The sequence below is a fragment of the Nothobranchius furzeri genome, chromosome 10, assembly GCF_043380555.1.
Source record: "Nothobranchius furzeri strain GRZ-AD chromosome 10, NfurGRZ-RIMD1, whole genome shotgun sequence".
Classification (NCBI taxonomy): domain Eukaryota; kingdom Metazoa; phylum Chordata; class Actinopteri; order Cyprinodontiformes; family Nothobranchiidae; genus Nothobranchius; species Nothobranchius furzeri.
Window position 1 is genome coordinate 67,591,186 of NC_091750.1, and position 17,334 is coordinate 67,608,519.

Here is a 17,334-nt window from a genome sequence, read left to right on the forward strand (position 1 = left end):
ATTAAAAGCCCCAACATGTTCTGCCATGTTTTGTAGTTGCTTGTAATAGTGGTTAGCTTCTACTAAGATGCACTCTGATCTCTCCTTCCTGTAGGCGGTCCCAAGCTAAGATAGACGGGGCCATCAATGCTATTTTTCCCCAGTGACATTAAGGGGACTGGATTCTTCTGACTCCGTCTGGCTCAGCATTGCTGCAACTCAGAGCTACACAAGTGTTACATGGTTTCTATGAGTCAAACAGCTATCTCAGACTCAAAGATTCTTGCATTATTGAGGAAACACGGTCTAAATTTTCCTTTACATACATGCAGTTATCGGCATACATCTGTAGTGTCTGGTTTCTTTTTGCTATATAGTTTTAAAGCTCTGCAGTCAACAGGACGCCTCCTCAGCTCTTCATTTTGATGTAAATGTGGGGCAACCCTGTAGCTTTAAGGGGGGTTCAGGGGGGGAAGACCATGGGGATCCATTGTGTGGCCTCCTGTAAATCTCAAATGTTCTCTGAACTACAAACAAAAAACTGCTCGAGTGTGAGCAGCAGCCTCATCGGACACACCTACTTTTAAAGATTCAACGCCTTTATTGTCATTGGGGCAAAGCTCTCACTGAAATTGGAGTGCTGTTTCACCACCTTGCAAAAAGAAAGACCTTAGACACAACAAAAACCGCATTCCAGAATAGTCCCCATCCTCAGAGATTTTACAGTGTCAAGACCTGGTGTTTTGTTGGAGCTACTGGTTACTGGTGATGAAGGGAGTTGCCCTGTTTAGAACTTCCGCCCTCCAGGAGCTCTGAGGCTGGATGAAGCCAGTGTACACTGTGGCATGTGGCTGGGATTAAGAAATTTCACTGTGGATTAAAATCTTTCCAACTCTTCCATCGCCACCAGCTGAAGGAAAAAGGAGTCCGAAGTTCCAGCACAATGGAGTCCATGGAGTCCCTCAGAACGTACGTCAGAACCAAACTTTTATCTCTTCTGAAGATAAACTAGAGAAACTGAACAAGCTTATTGTTAGTCTTGTAAATGTAAAATCCAGGAAGACTGTTGGAATTATTTCATGTTACAGAATTTACTCTTCTTTTAAAACAATAATAACACAGTTCTTTTTGTATTTGTTTTTCAGAATATTTGCAGATATTTCTTTTAAATCACAGAACAACCCAAATAATTTTACTATTTCGTCAAAAGACTTTGTGAATTCCACAGTTAAATCAATTGTTGCTTCTTTTGTAACTTAGTTCAGTTCTGAGTTTATACAAAACCACCACTCAGCTGAATACAGTGGGTTTTTTTTAGCTAAAAGAGACGTAAAATACCCTTTTGTTGTCCTAATCTAATGAGTTTTTGTTGTTTTTTCCTATATTGTCAGTTTAGCATTTTCTGAACCCCTTACGCCTCTTACCCCATTTACATTTTGTTCTTACCTTTCTCTTCCTCCTTGGGTTGTTGGAGGTCTAATTATAGCCTCCAGTGTGTATTTGATGCTGCTAGTATTAATTGCAGTGATCAAGATTCCTTAATTCCCCTTATATAAGCTTTTATAAGGGTGGTGAGGTCATAACAAACATGGGAAAAAAATCAGATCACACAAAAAATCTCAGGTGATCAAATTTCTGTTAATTCTCAGAGGGCTCAAACAAAAATTTGAACTCACGTCAACAACATAATGTATGTATTTTATTACAAACAGTGAAAAAAGCTTGGCTGCTGCCAGCTGTGCTTTAAAAGCACCCGACATGAGATGTACTGTAAGTAGGAACATTAATAAAACACTTCAAACAAATTCATCCCAATTGGCTTTCATGAAAAATTCACTTGATAGGAGTTTTCTACTTTCTACCCGATTCATCTTTTCACAAATGTTTGTTTGTGATCCTCCAGTATTTTCACCATGTTCCAGCCAACGAGACGCCGGATCCACAAAAGCCGCCTGGTCACCAAAGATGGACACTGCAACATCGAGTTTGGCAATGCAGAATCTGGGAACCACTTTGCCTTCCTGGGGGACCTCTGGACCACATTTATAGAGATCCGTTGGCGCTTTGTTCTCCTTTTTTTTGTGGTATTGTCCATAGGCAGTTGGCTTGTGTTTGGCCTGTTGTGGTACTGGATTGCAAAGAGCAACGGGGATCTGATTGGACAAAACCACACAGTCGGGCATGTCCGTTGTTTGGAGAACGTTACTGGCTTCACGTCAGCGTTCCTGTACGCGTTGGAGACCCAAACCACAGTGGGATATGGTGTCAGAATGCTGACTGATCATTGTGCCAGCGCAGTGGCTTTGCTTGCCATCCAGTCTCTGGTTGGAGTCGTCATCAACTGTTTCGTCTGTGGCATCATCCTGGCGAAGATCTCCTTACCCAAAAACAGGGCAAAGACTGTCAGCTTCAGCAAGATGGCCACCATCTGCGTGAAGAAAGAAAGTCTGTGCCTCCTCATCCGAGTGGCCAACCTGAGAAAAACCTTACTAATTGGAAGCCAGATCTACGGCAAGCTGCTGAGGACAACCACCACGCCAGATGGAGAGACCATCATCCTGGACCAAGTGGACGTCAACTTCTCGGTTGACGCTGGCAAGGATAATTTGTTCTTTGTTTGCCCTCTGACCCTATACCATGTGATTGACAGATCAAGTCCATTCTACGAATTGTCAGCCGATACTCTCCCCCAACAGGACTTTGAGTTAGTGGTCTTTTTAGAAGGGACAGCTGAGTCCACCAGCGCCTCCTGCCAGGTACGGACCTCCTACATCCCCCAGGAGATCCAGTGGGGTTACAACTTCCTGCCAATCATCTCCCGCACAAAAACAGGGAAATATCACGTGGACTTCTCAAACTTTTCTAAAACTTTCTCGACCATCACGCCACACTGCGTCCACTGCTTTGAGACGGATGCGGACCAGAGAAACCATAACAACGAGAATCACGGTACCCAGCAGAAGACGGGCATCGACAACCTGGGGTTCCAAGTGATCGATATTCCTGACACTGTGGATGTCCCTAACATGTGAAGCCAGCTAATCAGGACATGGGAAATCTGTCACGTTTAGTCTGGCTAAATAAAAAAGAAATGTTTGGTAAAAACGCATCACTGAAAGCTGAATAAATGTTCAGAAATGAGCCAGAAAGTGGAAGATCTGTGCATGATGTTCGGAGGACACTTTGAAGTTCGATACACTGAACATAAAAAAGGTGAAATAGTGAATAGCACAGTGGGTACTTCTTGAGAAGATTAGGGTTTGATCCTGTTATAATGAAATCTTGTGTGCTCTAAAGGAAGGAGGAAATATGAGATAGGTCTTTTGAGTTTTCACTCATTATTGCCACAAAAGTACAAACTCTGTGGTGTTTTTGTTAACAGATTAGCTGTAAATGCAACAACTTAGTCACGACCAGCCATTTGGTAGAAAATACAGAGAAAGTAGGATTTAAAGTTGAAATAAATGTATTTTTTTCACACATTTGATCTTCTTTGGTACTTCATTTCACAAATGTATCATGAAAACAACTTCAGATCTAAACACAACCATATTTAATGCTGATGAGCAACACTCAGGGGCCATGCTTAATATTATCAGTCAACTTCCATCTTTAAAATAAAATAATTTGCAACATTTAATTTGTTAGTATTGTTGATTCGTGGTTTTAAATATATTTACACCCACACACACACATTTATACATATATATGTATGTGTGTATATATATACACCTATACACATATATATACACACACACACACACACATATATATATATATATATATATATATATATATACACACATATATACATGTATATAATATTTACATATAAATATTACAAATATTTACAAATAAATACAATCAAGGAACACAAGAAACTAGAGAAGTACCAGGTCCTCAAAGAACTAGAGAAAGCCTGCAGAGTGAAGACGGTGGTGCCCATGGCAGTAACCCCCAAACTGGATGAGTGGCTAAAGCAGATCCCAGGAGAAACATCAGACCTCTTAGTCCAGAAAAATGCTATTTTAGGAACAGCTAAGATACTGCACAGAACCCTCAAGCTCCCAGGCCTCCGAGCTTGGAAGGATGAGACCACCCGTGGAGGGTGAGATGGGAATTTAATTTGTTATATATATATATATATATATATATATATATATATATATATATATATATATATATATATATATATATATATATATATAATACTACCTACCTGAGTACAAGGACAAATGTGGCGTCAGTCTATTTCAGTGTACAAAGTTTTTTAAATTGGTTATTTTTGGCAAATAAAAGCTATTTAATTATTTCAAAATAATTATTTGTTGAGTCTAGACCCATGTACAAATAAATATCATACTTCTCTGCAAAATCTTTTTTTCTCAAAAGTTTTTCTAGTAGATTTAAAAGCTGTGAAAACTGTGGTGACCACTAGGGGGCAGCAGTTAACTGGTTTGGTTAAATTTCACCAAAGGCCTTATTGTGGTTTCAAAAGAGGGGAGATAGTAGTGGGGTGGGGGGTCAGTGATCCAGAATTTAGATCTTAAATCATATTTTTAGAATGTATGATTAATAAACCTCATTTACATAACATTCTACCTCATTTGTGTGTGTATGTATGTGTGTGTGTGTGTGTGTGTATGTATGTGTGTGTGTGTGTGTGTGGGGGGGGGGGGGGGGGGGGGTCCCACATCCAGCTCTATGAATTGAAAAAATGGTTGCGGACCTCTGCCCTGGCCCTGAGCTGATTAACCTCGTTTAGACAGACGAGCATCGCTGCAGGTCTTCCAGCAGAGCCGTGATGCTCATCTATGCTCTGCCATATTTGTCAGAGAGGCAGATAGCCTGCTGAAAGAGCTTTGATCCCATCTGGATTAGCAGAAGCAAGTTAACTGGGACTCATCTGCATAACAATGAAAAGAACCGTGGAGACGGATCAGAACGGTGAGTCTGCAGCAGATGAAAAGCAGATAGACTTAAGAGATGGGAAGGCTAAGCAGAGGAGTTTGCTAATCTCAGAAAACTGATTACAGTCACTTTGTTTGCCGTGTGACGAAGACAGGACAAACCACCCTCTCCTCCTTAGTTACGGTTGCTATGACTCCACAAGGCCACACTCAACAGTGACAGCTAGGCATCCTTTAAATGGAAGCAGACTTTAAAGTAAAATGCATTATTTTAGTGACGGAAAAGAACAAACTCACTCTCAGTTGCAAATGTATTTTATTTACATCTCCTGGATCCAAGTGGGAAGCAAGTGGTGATTATTTCACGTGTAAACATGTTATTTAAGGTCACTTGAATGTTGAAATGTTGGCTGAGAGTGGTCTTCAACGACTAATCAGCACCAGACAGCTTACATAAAAGCTCAGCATGCACAGGAACTTCCCCAGCAGCCTCCTTTCAACATCTGAACTGATAAATTTGGGTCAGAGAGAAAATGTGCTGCAGATCTCTTCCTCTCTTTCAGGCACATCCTTCATACCAATCATGTTTAGGACAACAGACGCCTAAACAGGGGGTGGGTGGGGGTGGGGGGGGGAATCCAGGTTCTGAGCATTTCTAAATTATCCGAACATTAAAAAGTTAAAGGTGCAGCTGTATTCAGAGCATGAACCATAGCAACCACTGAGCTGCTTTTGACTTTTAATTACTTATTTACCAATTTTTAATTAGCACAGCAACCAGAGCCTCCACTGATTTAGCACCACATAATCAGACTGATAGGTGGCCAATAAAGCCTACCGACCAGGCATGTCTGGCCCAGGGGCCATTTGTGGCCCTCGGAGAAATTTTGCACAGCCCCACCTGCAGGCTGTTGTCATCACTTTCTCCACTTTATCATTGTTTTGTTCAGATTATTACCAACATGCCTATTTTGGACAGAAATTTTTTACCATAAAGTCGCTTTTCTTGTAACCCACCGGGACTATTGATGATTTTGACCCTAGCCTGGCAAGCCTTCCTTTATAATATAGTCTGGCCACGACCCATAGAAGGAACTCAGTCGTGGGGCGGGATCTACGGTTGTCTTTCAAACCGTCTCTGCATGCTACTGGACAACGCAGGACATGACATCTTTTTCAGTCAGTGAGGCAGAACTGTCAAATAAGAAAATACACATATTTTTAAATAAATGACTTCTGTACCTCTGAAGTCTAAGTTGTCCAAAGTGGATGCAAACGCCGTTTAAAACGAGCTGATGCCATTTTTGTAGTTTTTCTCTACCACTGCTCTGATGCTAAGCCAACGCAACATCTCTCTAGAAGCAAAGAGCGCTGCGATTGGCCTGGTCTATAGGCGAGCCAATTGTAGACCTGCTGAGGCTACAATGGAGCGTGGCTAAACCAACTTGCAGAACAAAATCTTTTACTACGGGTTGTCTAGATTTCTAGGCTATGGACACCCCTGACTCAAACGTAGATTTAGCCCAGTTTCACTTCCTCGCCTCAGAGGAGATGCGTGCAGTCTTTGTACGATCACAATGCACTGCGCTGATGGTTATCTTTAGGTTTGTTTGTGAGAACCTGTCGGCTATGAAGATCCTTGGAAGTGACATGAAAATGCATAAAAACAGGGAAGGTAACATGATTTTCTTTTAAACACAGAATGTGGTTTTCTGACCCGTTACAAATAAAATATCTGAAAAAGTCAGATTATTTTGCACTAAAAGAAACAAATTTGAGATACTGAACACCTAAAATACAGCTGAGGTAAATCAGGTCATTAGTAGTGGAAGTGAGCGGACACCGATGAAAAGTCAAGAGGGTAAAACTGCACGGAAAATCGTTCAACCCATCAGTCTAACCATTTCAGTTTGGATCAATTGGAACGATCAACTGGCTGACCCAGTTGATTTGGGGGTGACTTGCTCTCTAAATGTGTCTGAGTCAGGTTTGCTTGTTCTTCGGAGACAATTTCATGTTGTTAGCTAAAGATGGTAAACAGGAAATTAACAAATCCCAAAAAATCTTCCAGTTGGTGCTACTCCATTCTAGGCTTTGTGCTTTTGGGGTTTTTCTTAAATCTGTCTCTTTGTGTGTATTTGTAATCTGAGTATCAGGCAAAAAGCAGGTAAATAAAAACAACTTCCTACTCTGGCTGTAAAATCATTATTTAATAGTTAAGGACAGTTATTCTGAGAGGGAAGTAGCTGTTGCTGCTCCTCACTACCCTTATTGTAAATATTCTCTTTTGTTTTACTTTGAAGGGCGCTGACAGCCACCCGCACCCATAAGGCTACAAAGCAGGAACGCCTATGAGCTCACATGGACACTATTAGCTCAGCCTTACGCGCTGCAGAGCTGACCAGCTTTGCCGTCGCTCCTAATCGTCTGGCCTGAGCGCCAGCGGCCATGAAGCCTCTGTACGAGATCCTCTTTAATGCAGACGAGCATCTGAAATCTGCGAGGCCGTGACTTATTTACAATAAAATTCTCTCCTGTAAGAAGGCTGCTGGGAGGAGTTCTCTTTAGAAAACAGACCCGACAAACACATCCACAGTTGTAGAAACAAGCACTTCACATCATTTTTGATTCTTTTCCCCCCAAACACATACATAAAATGAAAACCCACCCCCGTCGATGCTTCAGACAGAGGTGTTGCACAAGAAAAATCACTACCAGGACTGGGAGCCATGATGACACTTGAGCCTCGTTTTAGTAAAATCTCACAGCAACAGAGGAATGTCTGGAGTAAGATGGTGTCACCATGTTTATGATAACATGAAGAGGGCGGGTATGAGGTCCATGTTCATGAGCTCATCATCACCCTGGGGTGGTATGAGCTTCAGGTTCCGTAGCCGCGTTGCTTTTCTCCCAAAAGACCCTGAGTGGACACAGAATGTTTGGAGCCAGCGCCCAGTTGCCTCACAAGCTAAAATCTGTCAGGATCATTTTCTCTGAGATCCAGCAGTTAACACCCCTCAGACCGTCGAATCGTATATGAAGCTAAGCAAACGCATCTAGGGGCTGTTAGCCTAGAACAGAATGAAAATGAGGTAGAATATAGATGTTCTGAGAATAAATTAGGCAGTACTGGACATGAAGTTACGTTTGACAAATTTTTGTGCAAATCAGGTCCTAATTTCTAGTTTATATTGTGCATCTTGTCATCTGTATAAGAGCAAAGATAATGATAAAAACAGAAGTCAGGGGAAGTAGGGCCCAAGGACTGAACCTTGTGGAGCACCCTTGTAACGATGAGAAGATTATAGCTGTGTCTAAATTCAGGGGCAGCGTCCTCGGAAAGACACGTCCTAACAGGTCCACATCGGTTGGGTTCTTTCTCAACTACAAAGACTGGAAGCGAGCAGCTGTGAATTTGGAAAGTCTAGGATTCATATTTATTCCCACCCCCTACCTAACCATGTACTTATTGCCTAGCAACCACGATGGCTTAAGCGGTCATTTACGAGGAGTTTTATCACAACGTTTGACAAAAAATATATTTAACAATCACTAGGGTTGGTCAATATGGCCTAAAATCAACTTCACGATATATTGAGGATTTCACCTCAATAACGATAAATGGACGATGACTATAGGTAACAACAAAGGTTGTCCACTAGATGGGGCTAGTACGTTGAGTCACATTTTTACATGACTCAAATTGTACAGTTTTTTTAACTCATTCACTGCCATTTAAAATCCAACTCTTCACTGCCAATGTTTTTACTGAGTGGGCGTCGGACGAGCCCCCACACCGTGAGAACAAACATCTCAGCTCTGAAGCCGATCTTCATCCGCATACGTCACGTGAACAGGAAGCAGAAAATCCATGTGTTAGGAGATCGTTTTGGGCCGCTGCTGTAAAAAAAAAAAGTGAGGCGCGAACCGGAAAAGCGTCTGCCGATCACAATTCATCAACGGATTATGAAAGAACGGATAACACTCGAAACGTGCAGATTCTTCCTGATGTAAGAGGTGAGTCTCCGCTTTGTTTTGGTTGTTTTGGCGTCGACCTCATCCTAGCGCGCAACGTTCAGTGACTCTTTAAACAACAGTAAAAACGATGAGAAACACTGGCAGCGAAGGGCTTTAGCGATCAGGAAACGGCTGGCAATGAATGAGTTAAAGGGACATGAACGTTGCCAACCACACACATCTTTCCATTTTTCTAGTATCAAATTTATTGACATGGGAAAAATTATCTCGGTAAGAGTCCAAAATTTTGATAACGATAAATTTATTGCCCGGCCCTAACAATCACCAAGCTTAAGAGAGAATCCCTTTAAGCGTTTCATTCCTTTGCCATCAGTTAATTCTCTGTTCAACCTGCAATGAATCCTGGGATAGCTTGTGCCAGGAAAGATGCAACAGACCTGTCCTTTTGAGTATGCTTCAAATTCAGACAGCCTTCACTGTGATGTCATCGCCTTGGAGGGATGCACCTGAACTTTTTAGGAGGTTTGCAAACATTCTTATGATTTAATCTTTTGTTTTCAAAAATGGAATCAACCTCAAGATACAGCCACCAAAACATTCTGGAGTCCCAAAAGAGACCCAATAAAGAAAAATAGAATTTATTAAAGAAAACTGAGGTCAGATTGTTCTTTCTCAACATGTAGTGGTGGTTTAATCCAATAACCAAACGGGTACAATGTAGAACAACTATCTGAGTGGAAGAACTATTTCAGAAGTTTTGTTCGTCGTTTACCATTCACAAAACTTTATATTCAATTCAATTCAAAAATACTTTATTATACTTTATCCTCACTGTTCTCACAACTAAATGTTTTTACAACCTTTAAATACAAACATGACAAGTTTTGGCCATCATTTTCATCCCAATGGTGCGAACAAAAATACTGAAAAAATCCACAAAGAAAATGTAAAAGCAACAGACCAAACAAAAACAAGACTATGAACAGTGGTGTGTTTACCCAGAAGCTCATTAGTTCCTCGACCACTCTGGTGTCTATATGAATTTTATGGCACCAAGCGGACATTTGGAGCACAGAGCAATAAAATTACTCATTAAAATTTTGGTTTGGACTGGAATCTCATTCATTAAAATAGTAAAATGCAGTTCTGGTTTCGGCTAATGATGCATCATCCTCAAAGAGCGCGACCAAAACTTTTGCACACACACTTTTGGCCTAAACTTCCTTTATTTGTGCAAATGCATGTCAGCATTCAACCTCATTTTGGTGTTAGAGACCAAAATGACACTTAAAACAACAACAGCAAAAAAATGTTGTAAATAAAACTTGCTGTTTTTCCAGTAGATTAAGTTTTATGCAACTGGGCGCTGGCTGACTGAAGGCATTTTCGTGTACTCGAGCTGTACTAAGCATGCACTTATGAGTTATTATGAACGTATGTTCAAGAGCAGAACCGTTGCAACTACAATCCCAAGTGTTTCTCTATAGTACATCTGCAAGACAGATAACAAAAATCCTTAAACCTGTGTTGATTCTGACTATGTGCTTGCAGAGTGCTGACATTCTCACAGAGATCCATTTCCTCTCACTCCGCAGCTCAATTCTGACAAAGAAATAAAAACACTGGCTTCTTTGAAAGGAGAAGCAGCTCTTCGATTAGCGCTGTAAACAAAAAAAAAGCTTTGAAGTCAGCCATTTAAAATGGGATTTACATGAATGAATAAATAAATCGCCCACTGATGTGAGCTGCAACGGTGTTAATGAAACTGCACAAGAAGGCTGAAGGCTTTGGGTAATCACCGGTGATCCGAACACACAAATAACACAGACTTCAGTGACCATCGAAGGAGTCAACACCACCCGATCGGCTCCACGGGATATCTCTGTCTAAACTTCGCCCAGTGGAGATTCATTCGACACCAACGTTTGCGACCTCAGGAAGGATGGACTTCACGACTTTGATCAGACAAGAGGCTTATTAGAGGCGGTTTTATTGGTGTCATCATTCATCTGGATGACGGCTCAGATCTCACAGAGCTTCCTCTGCTTCCAGATGCACGAATGAACAATAAGATCCTGATTAATAGATGTGCTTCACAACTCTGAGGATATAAAACACACAATAAAATACTTTTAAATTACTTTTAAAACTCACAGGGGGCGGGGTTCAAAATCCAGTGTTGAGTCAAATCTCATCTTTACTAAACTACAGATTTAAATAAACATAAAATCTAGTTTTTCATTAGGTTTTGTTTGGCTGACAACACAGAAACTGGGTGGTTTTTCGCTCTGATGAGGATGAGATGTTAAACACACAAAGAGGGCATTATAAAGCATGTGATCGTTTCTGAGGATCATCACTTGGTTGAGCTGTAATCATCTGATCTGCAGCCAGTGAAGCTGTTTTCCCCACATCTTTATGATCTCGTTTTACTAAAGTATTAAAACGAGATCTAAGGGCGGACTGTGAGGAGATTTGTTTACTGGTTTCCAAACGGGATTCCCTGGTTCCTCTCTACCTCTCTGCTCTGCTCCCTTGATGCTCCCGGTGTGTTATGAATGAAGAACAGAAACTTCGATCTCCAGCGCTGCCGGTCAGGGTCAGCCTGAGCCAACGTGATCATGATCAGCCACCTTCTGGTCCTGGAAGACCTCTCCAGCCGTCTCTCTGACCCACCTGGAGCTTATCGGTATGGCGGTTCTGGCTGCTGAGGGTTTGGTCTGTAAAGCTGCTGCACTCGGACCGGCCTCCCGTTAGCAGGCCAGCCACCAGACAGCTGTCCAATGACCCTGAGGCCAACTGGCTGGCCGTGTCCTGGAAGTGGGTTACTGGGGCTGAGGATGTGGTTCTGTCCTTGGGATTCAGAATGAGAGGTTCTGCTTTGTAGCCCAGGGGCTGAGGGAGGGGGGGACACAGGGTAATGGGGGACGAGGATGGCCGGCGTCAAGCCGTAGCGTACTTGGAACACTCTAAGAGGTCCCTGTGCTACGAAACCGTTGGGCCGCTGTGGCTCTTGAGGCAGCTCGGAGTCCTTCTTCCCCACTGGGACTTGGTTCTCCCCCGCTCGCTTGGTTTTGCTTGGCTGCTTCTGGGCTTGAACAGCCTCCTGCATCTTCTCTGCTTGAGCCCGACGAATGTGATACGTCTTCCTGGAGCTTTGGAAGGAATCCAAGAACTGGTCCAGACTCACGTTCCCCTCCATAAATTTCTCCAGCAGCTCCTGTGAAGCACAGCAGACAAACAAAGCGGCGTTAGCAGACAGGACAACACACAGAGGGGTCCAGCTGCAGGGAATCTGTCCAACAAACGATACAGAGGACTTCATCGGGTCGGAGTGTTTATCCATGGACTATGCCACGGCTTTTCAGAGACAACATTTCACTGTAAGGGACTTAAAGGCTGTTTCATCTGGCAGGACTTGAATCAGTTTCCCTCTGGGATTAATAAAGTATTTTTGAATTGAATTGAATTGTGCCTGAATGGTTTCTCGGGGCGTGAGAAGCTTTGAGACTCATCTGATTGAACCAAGTCAGATGGATAAGAGAGAGGGAAAAAACTATCCATCAAAAGTTTTCAGTGTTTAGTAATTTCACAAACCAGTAAAACCACATGACTTCAAATTTAACGCCGTTTTCAGACCAGCCGGTGGTCTGGGTATTTCCTTCTTACATTTAGAGCCAAAAGAGGTTTATGTAATATTTAAACTCGTGTTTAACGTCTGCGTACTTCCCTTCTGCTTACTCCACATGGAGAGGCGCTGCGCTTGAACACCTGGTAGGAAGCCACCTACGGGCATTGCATTCAAAAGGTTAATGTCATGTCCAGATGGCCGAAGGCCATGGGGTCGAACCAGAACTCCCAGTAGGGATGGTCCCTCCCAGCTGATCTGGGCGTGGCTCAGGGCCTGTCAGAAGGAGGCACAGAGACTGCTGCCTTGACAAAGGCTGCTAAAGTCCGGGGTCACCTACGGGCCATTTTTTAACCCTTTGATGCATGAATTATGAAATCTTCAACCATGATTTTTTTTAACAATTTTTTTCATTCGTCTTTAGGTGTGAATGAAACAAATTTCAACAAAAATTTTTTGTAAAATTTTATAATTTACAAATATTTTATTACATGTCCATCTCAGTGGACAGCGTGCATTCTAAACATGAAATATGTTGGCTTGGCTTACTGAAGTCCAAATGGAGGAGCTTAAATGCAATAAAGTCTTCAACAGCTGTGCTTAATAGCAAAAACAAATAAATAACAATTTTGAGTATCTGTCCACTGTAGTGACCATTATGCATCAAAGGGTTAAATGAAAAATGTTTGTGTTCCAGCTCTTGTTGTCTTGGTGTAAAACCAGCACAAAAATAGACAAACAAATCTTGTCATCCTTCTCTTAAGCTCAGCCTGGTTCCATGGCTATCAGAACCTGATTTACAGGATGACGGAAGACTACAAGTTTCTGTTTCCACCATCAGAAGTGTTCATGTTGGTGCCTGACGAGGAATCACGTTTGACTTAAGGCAACAGAAGATGAAGCTTTTTTAGACTCGAGGCCCCAAGACTGTAAATCAGTCATTTGTTGTGTTTATTCTGATTTTGCAACCATGAGAAACAGGTGCTTTCCAACTGAATGTTTAATCTAAAATGTTTTAGACCCAAACACCACTGGAACATCCGAGGGGATTGATTGCATTGATTCACTTTCAACAACTCAGAAGCTTTAATTAAAACAACCAACACCAAGATCTTAAATCATGCAATAAATACCACGTCATGTTTAACACTTCTGACCTAACCGGAGTGATGGAGGATAATAAAACGTCAAATACTTCCTGATGTACAGAAGCTTTTTTTTGTATTTTCTCATTGAGCGACGCTGCCGGCTTGTGTTAGCTGTTGGTTAATCAATCAGCTGATTCCGTGAGAAAGTCATGAAGATATTGATCACTGCCAGGCAAGGAGGCGGGCTGTGTGGATCAATGTGGGCCTGCAGCAGCGGTGGGTTTCATCTGGTAATTGCGTCTGCATCAGCCTGCCTGTGCAGAGTGAAGCATTGTGGGTAATTAAAGTAGCAAAGGTTGACTTGATTTTAAATGGTAAATGGCTTGTATTTGATATAGTGCCTTCTAGAGTCCTGGAACCCCTCAAGGCGCTTTACAACACAATCAGTCATTCACCCATTCACACACTGGTGGGGATGAGCTACGATGTAGCCACAGCTGCCCTGGGGCGCACTGACAGAGGCGAGGCTGCTGAGCACTGGCGCCACCGGTCCCTCAGACCACCACCAGCAGGCAACGTGGGTTAAGTGTCTTGCCCAAGGACACAACGACAGTGATAGACTGAGCGGAGCTCGAACCTGCAACCTTCCGATTACGGGACGAGCACTTAACTCCTGTGTCACTGTCGCCCCATTTTAAAAACACAAACAGGATTTGTAAAGGAGTTTCCAAAATATAAAAACACACTGGTCAAAGTTTTCTTAAAAAAGTTGTAGAGGCACGTGTCTGAAACCCGTCTTATTTTCTGTCTGAAATTAGCTTCCAAGAGTCCGAAATGTAGGAAACAGAAGACGACTTTAGCGGGTTAATGACCAAACTGCCAACACATTAGCTGCGTCTCCATTAGACGAGTTTCAGGACATCTCTGAGAAGGTGACAGGGAAAATACCATGGCTCAGTCCTCTCATCCTTACTAAATTGTCCCTTTCAGGTTTTTGCTAAGATGTCAACATATCGCAACTGTTGCGACAGTGAGCGACGTCGAAATGCGTCCACGGACATAAACACGAATGACATAAGAGCTGTTTTTCTGTCAAAGTACTCTGTACCGTTTGGGGGATGCATTGAGGCCCAATCCCAATACTAAAACTGCGCCCTACGCACTTCTGTTAAGTGCACTTGGAGGAAATGCACAGTAGGGTCAGAGTGCATAGTACACAAGTGTGCCGACTCGCTGTTTGTGCTACTTAAAAAAAATACTTTATAAATACTTTCAATCGTTCGACTAAATTTACATTCAATGCTGTTCACATTAAATGTTTTACACAAATATTAGAGCATTAATACATATACTTAACTAGTTTAAAATGAAATTTTTTCACATATTTTCAGAAAAGGCACTTCGGCCATTGCTCAGCCTTTTAAAAATTCCCACTCCGCAGTGGATTCAGGGTAATACCCTTGTTCGAAGTCTGCATCGATATGGAAAGTGAGGGACGAGGGTGAAAAAGGGGTGTGGTCACCTTCCGCACTTGACAATCAGGATGCCCTACGCCAGGGGTGTCAAACTCAAACTCACACGGGGCCGAAATGAAACTCTGGGACGAAGTCGAGGGCCAAACTTAATATTTTTTGAAAAAGTGACGGCAAATTTCCACATTTTCTTTATCAACATATATGCAATTTTTAACCTTTAAATTTGGAAACAAACTTATTTCTGCATTAACACTGAATGTGGAATTACCAAATTACACACGAGCAAGTCAGTTTTAAATAAAAGGCATCAGTGGTATTCATTACTTGTGGTATAATGAGCATTTTTAAAATCTTTAAAATCTTTAAATCTTTTAAATCTTTTCTCATGGGCCAACAACAAAATAAAAATATAATTTTATCCTAAATGAAAATGCAACATCTCACCTGTTAACTTTCATGTTTTGCAGCAGAAAAAGAGCATAAAACCAACATATTTAAAGCTCAGTTTGCTCCACTGGTTTACTGTGATGCTCACCTGTTCCAGCCAGATACCTGCATCATGGGGTTGATCTGAGCTGAGGAGGCTCCAGTTGTTTTGTTCATCTTCATCATAATAATGACAACATTAGATGACAACAGGTGCTCACATAGGTTTGTGCTGATGAACATGTCTGAGCAGCTTGACCACGTTGTTGTGTGTCGGGGAGGAAACACAACGACGGCAACCACAGAGCGTGCTGGTTTGAGCGTGTCGCTGTTCGCTGGAATTATATCAGCTCTGTCTGGACGTTAGTTCGAAAACTCTCTTTCAGTCGTGAACACATTACTGAGCGGCTAGAATCTCCGTTTCTGGGCTTCAACGTCAGAAAACAGCTGAGTGAACTCAGCGTTGAAAGGGAGGAGCGTAGTTTGTCCGAGACAGCGGAGCTGCAGACCGGCAGCAGGCGCAGGAAAAAACACAAAGGAGGGGGCGCGTCAGCTCCGCGCTGACGCCGCAAAGCATCATGGGAGTTGAAGTATTTGTGGTAAAATCGGCCAGCGGGCCAGTTTTAATATATTTTTGATATTTATCTCGCGGGCCACATAAAATGCTCCGCGGGCCGCATCTGGCCCGCGGGGCTTGAGTCTGACATATGTGCCCTACGCACTCGCACCCCTGGCCGACAATGTGCAATTGAAGGGTGCAAAGGCGGAAGTGCGAGTATTGAAATTGGGTGTGAAAGAGCGGCTGTGTGATGTAAAAAGTAGCGTTCAATGACCAGAAGAAACACTGCTTTCTATAGCATTCTGGAGAAGACTGTTAAGCATCAGAAATAACGGCGTCATCAGCAGGGGGGCTGCCAGAGATTTTGGGCCCCATGAAAAAATATCAAGTTGGGCCCCCTGGGGGCTTGTCCATAGCTGGAGCTGGGGTTCCACCCTCCCAGATTCGAAGGGAGAAAAAATATATAATATATATACTTTATATTAGTGTTTCAGTTTTGCTTAATTATGTAGGTCTACATGCATTCTTACTTATTCACATATCATTTTCACCAGCTGTCTCTCATTAAACAGTGAATTTCCTTCAACAGAATTAGCAATATCACTGCTGGAAAAAGCAGGAAATGCACATGCTGAAAGGTGTTAATCTCCTTTTCCCTATTACTCCCTTAAAATGTGTTTATTCTAAGATTTTATTTGATGATAAAATTCAAATTTGGATATCTAATTAAATTTCCATGTTGTGTTAAAGCTTTACATAAACTACATTTTCAGCTGTCTTTCCTCTTGAAATCAAGTATTTCTGTATGACTGACAAAAATTAAGGATTCACTGCTAACAAGGTGACTTCTTTATTAAGTCTCCATGGCTTCATCATAGACACAAAATGAATAAGCACACAGTTCAAACCGGAGTCAGTTAGGGTTACATAAAATTTTAAAGTTGGACAACTTTGCATGAATACGTATATAAGTCTCTAGAAACCCATTTTTCTCAACAACAAAAAAACTGCTAAAAATATATTCAGCCTTGATTGTACACAGCAAGATTTATTATTTACAGTGATATAATTAATAATGCTGCTGAGTGACATACTTAGTGACAGACTAAATAACAATGCTTCAACCTGCCCAGCATCCAAAACAATCTATACATTTTTGCTGACTGATATATATAATTATCATTATATGGAAAAACAATGTGTTTATCACCAAAAATAGCCTTTTTATATTCCTTTGTAATAGTACTGAAAGAGAAGAGAGCCTTAAGTGATTCCCACAGACCCCCTTAAA

The 17,334-nt window shown here is 41.9% G+C and overlaps 2 protein-coding genes across 2 annotated transcripts in view; one reads left to right on the forward strand and one right to left on the reverse strand.

Moving 5' to 3' along the window:
* Positions 1-439: 439 nt before the first annotated feature.
* LOC107387119 (ATP-sensitive inward rectifier potassium channel 1) lies at positions 440-3,461 on the forward strand. Its single transcript, XM_015961892.3, has 2 exons — positions 440-948; positions 1,883-3,461. The coding sequence occupies exons 1-2, from the start codon at positions 923-925 to the stop codon at positions 3,009-3,011; spliced, it is 1,155 nt and encodes a 384-aa protein (XP_015817378.1). The 5' UTR covers positions 440-922; the 3' UTR covers positions 3,012-3,461.
* A 1,727-nt stretch (positions 3,462-5,188) lies between these two features.
* Positions 5,189-17,334, reverse strand: part of vps37d (VPS37D subunit of ESCRT-I) — a 47,905-nt gene continuing 35,759 nt past the window's right edge. Inside the window, exon 4 of the mRNA XM_015961893.3 lies at positions 5,189-12,087. Coding sequence (XP_015817379.3) covers positions 11,551-12,087 — 537 coding nt within the window. The 3' untranslated portion in view covers positions 5,189-11,550. The remainder of the gene's footprint in view (positions 12,088-17,334) is intronic.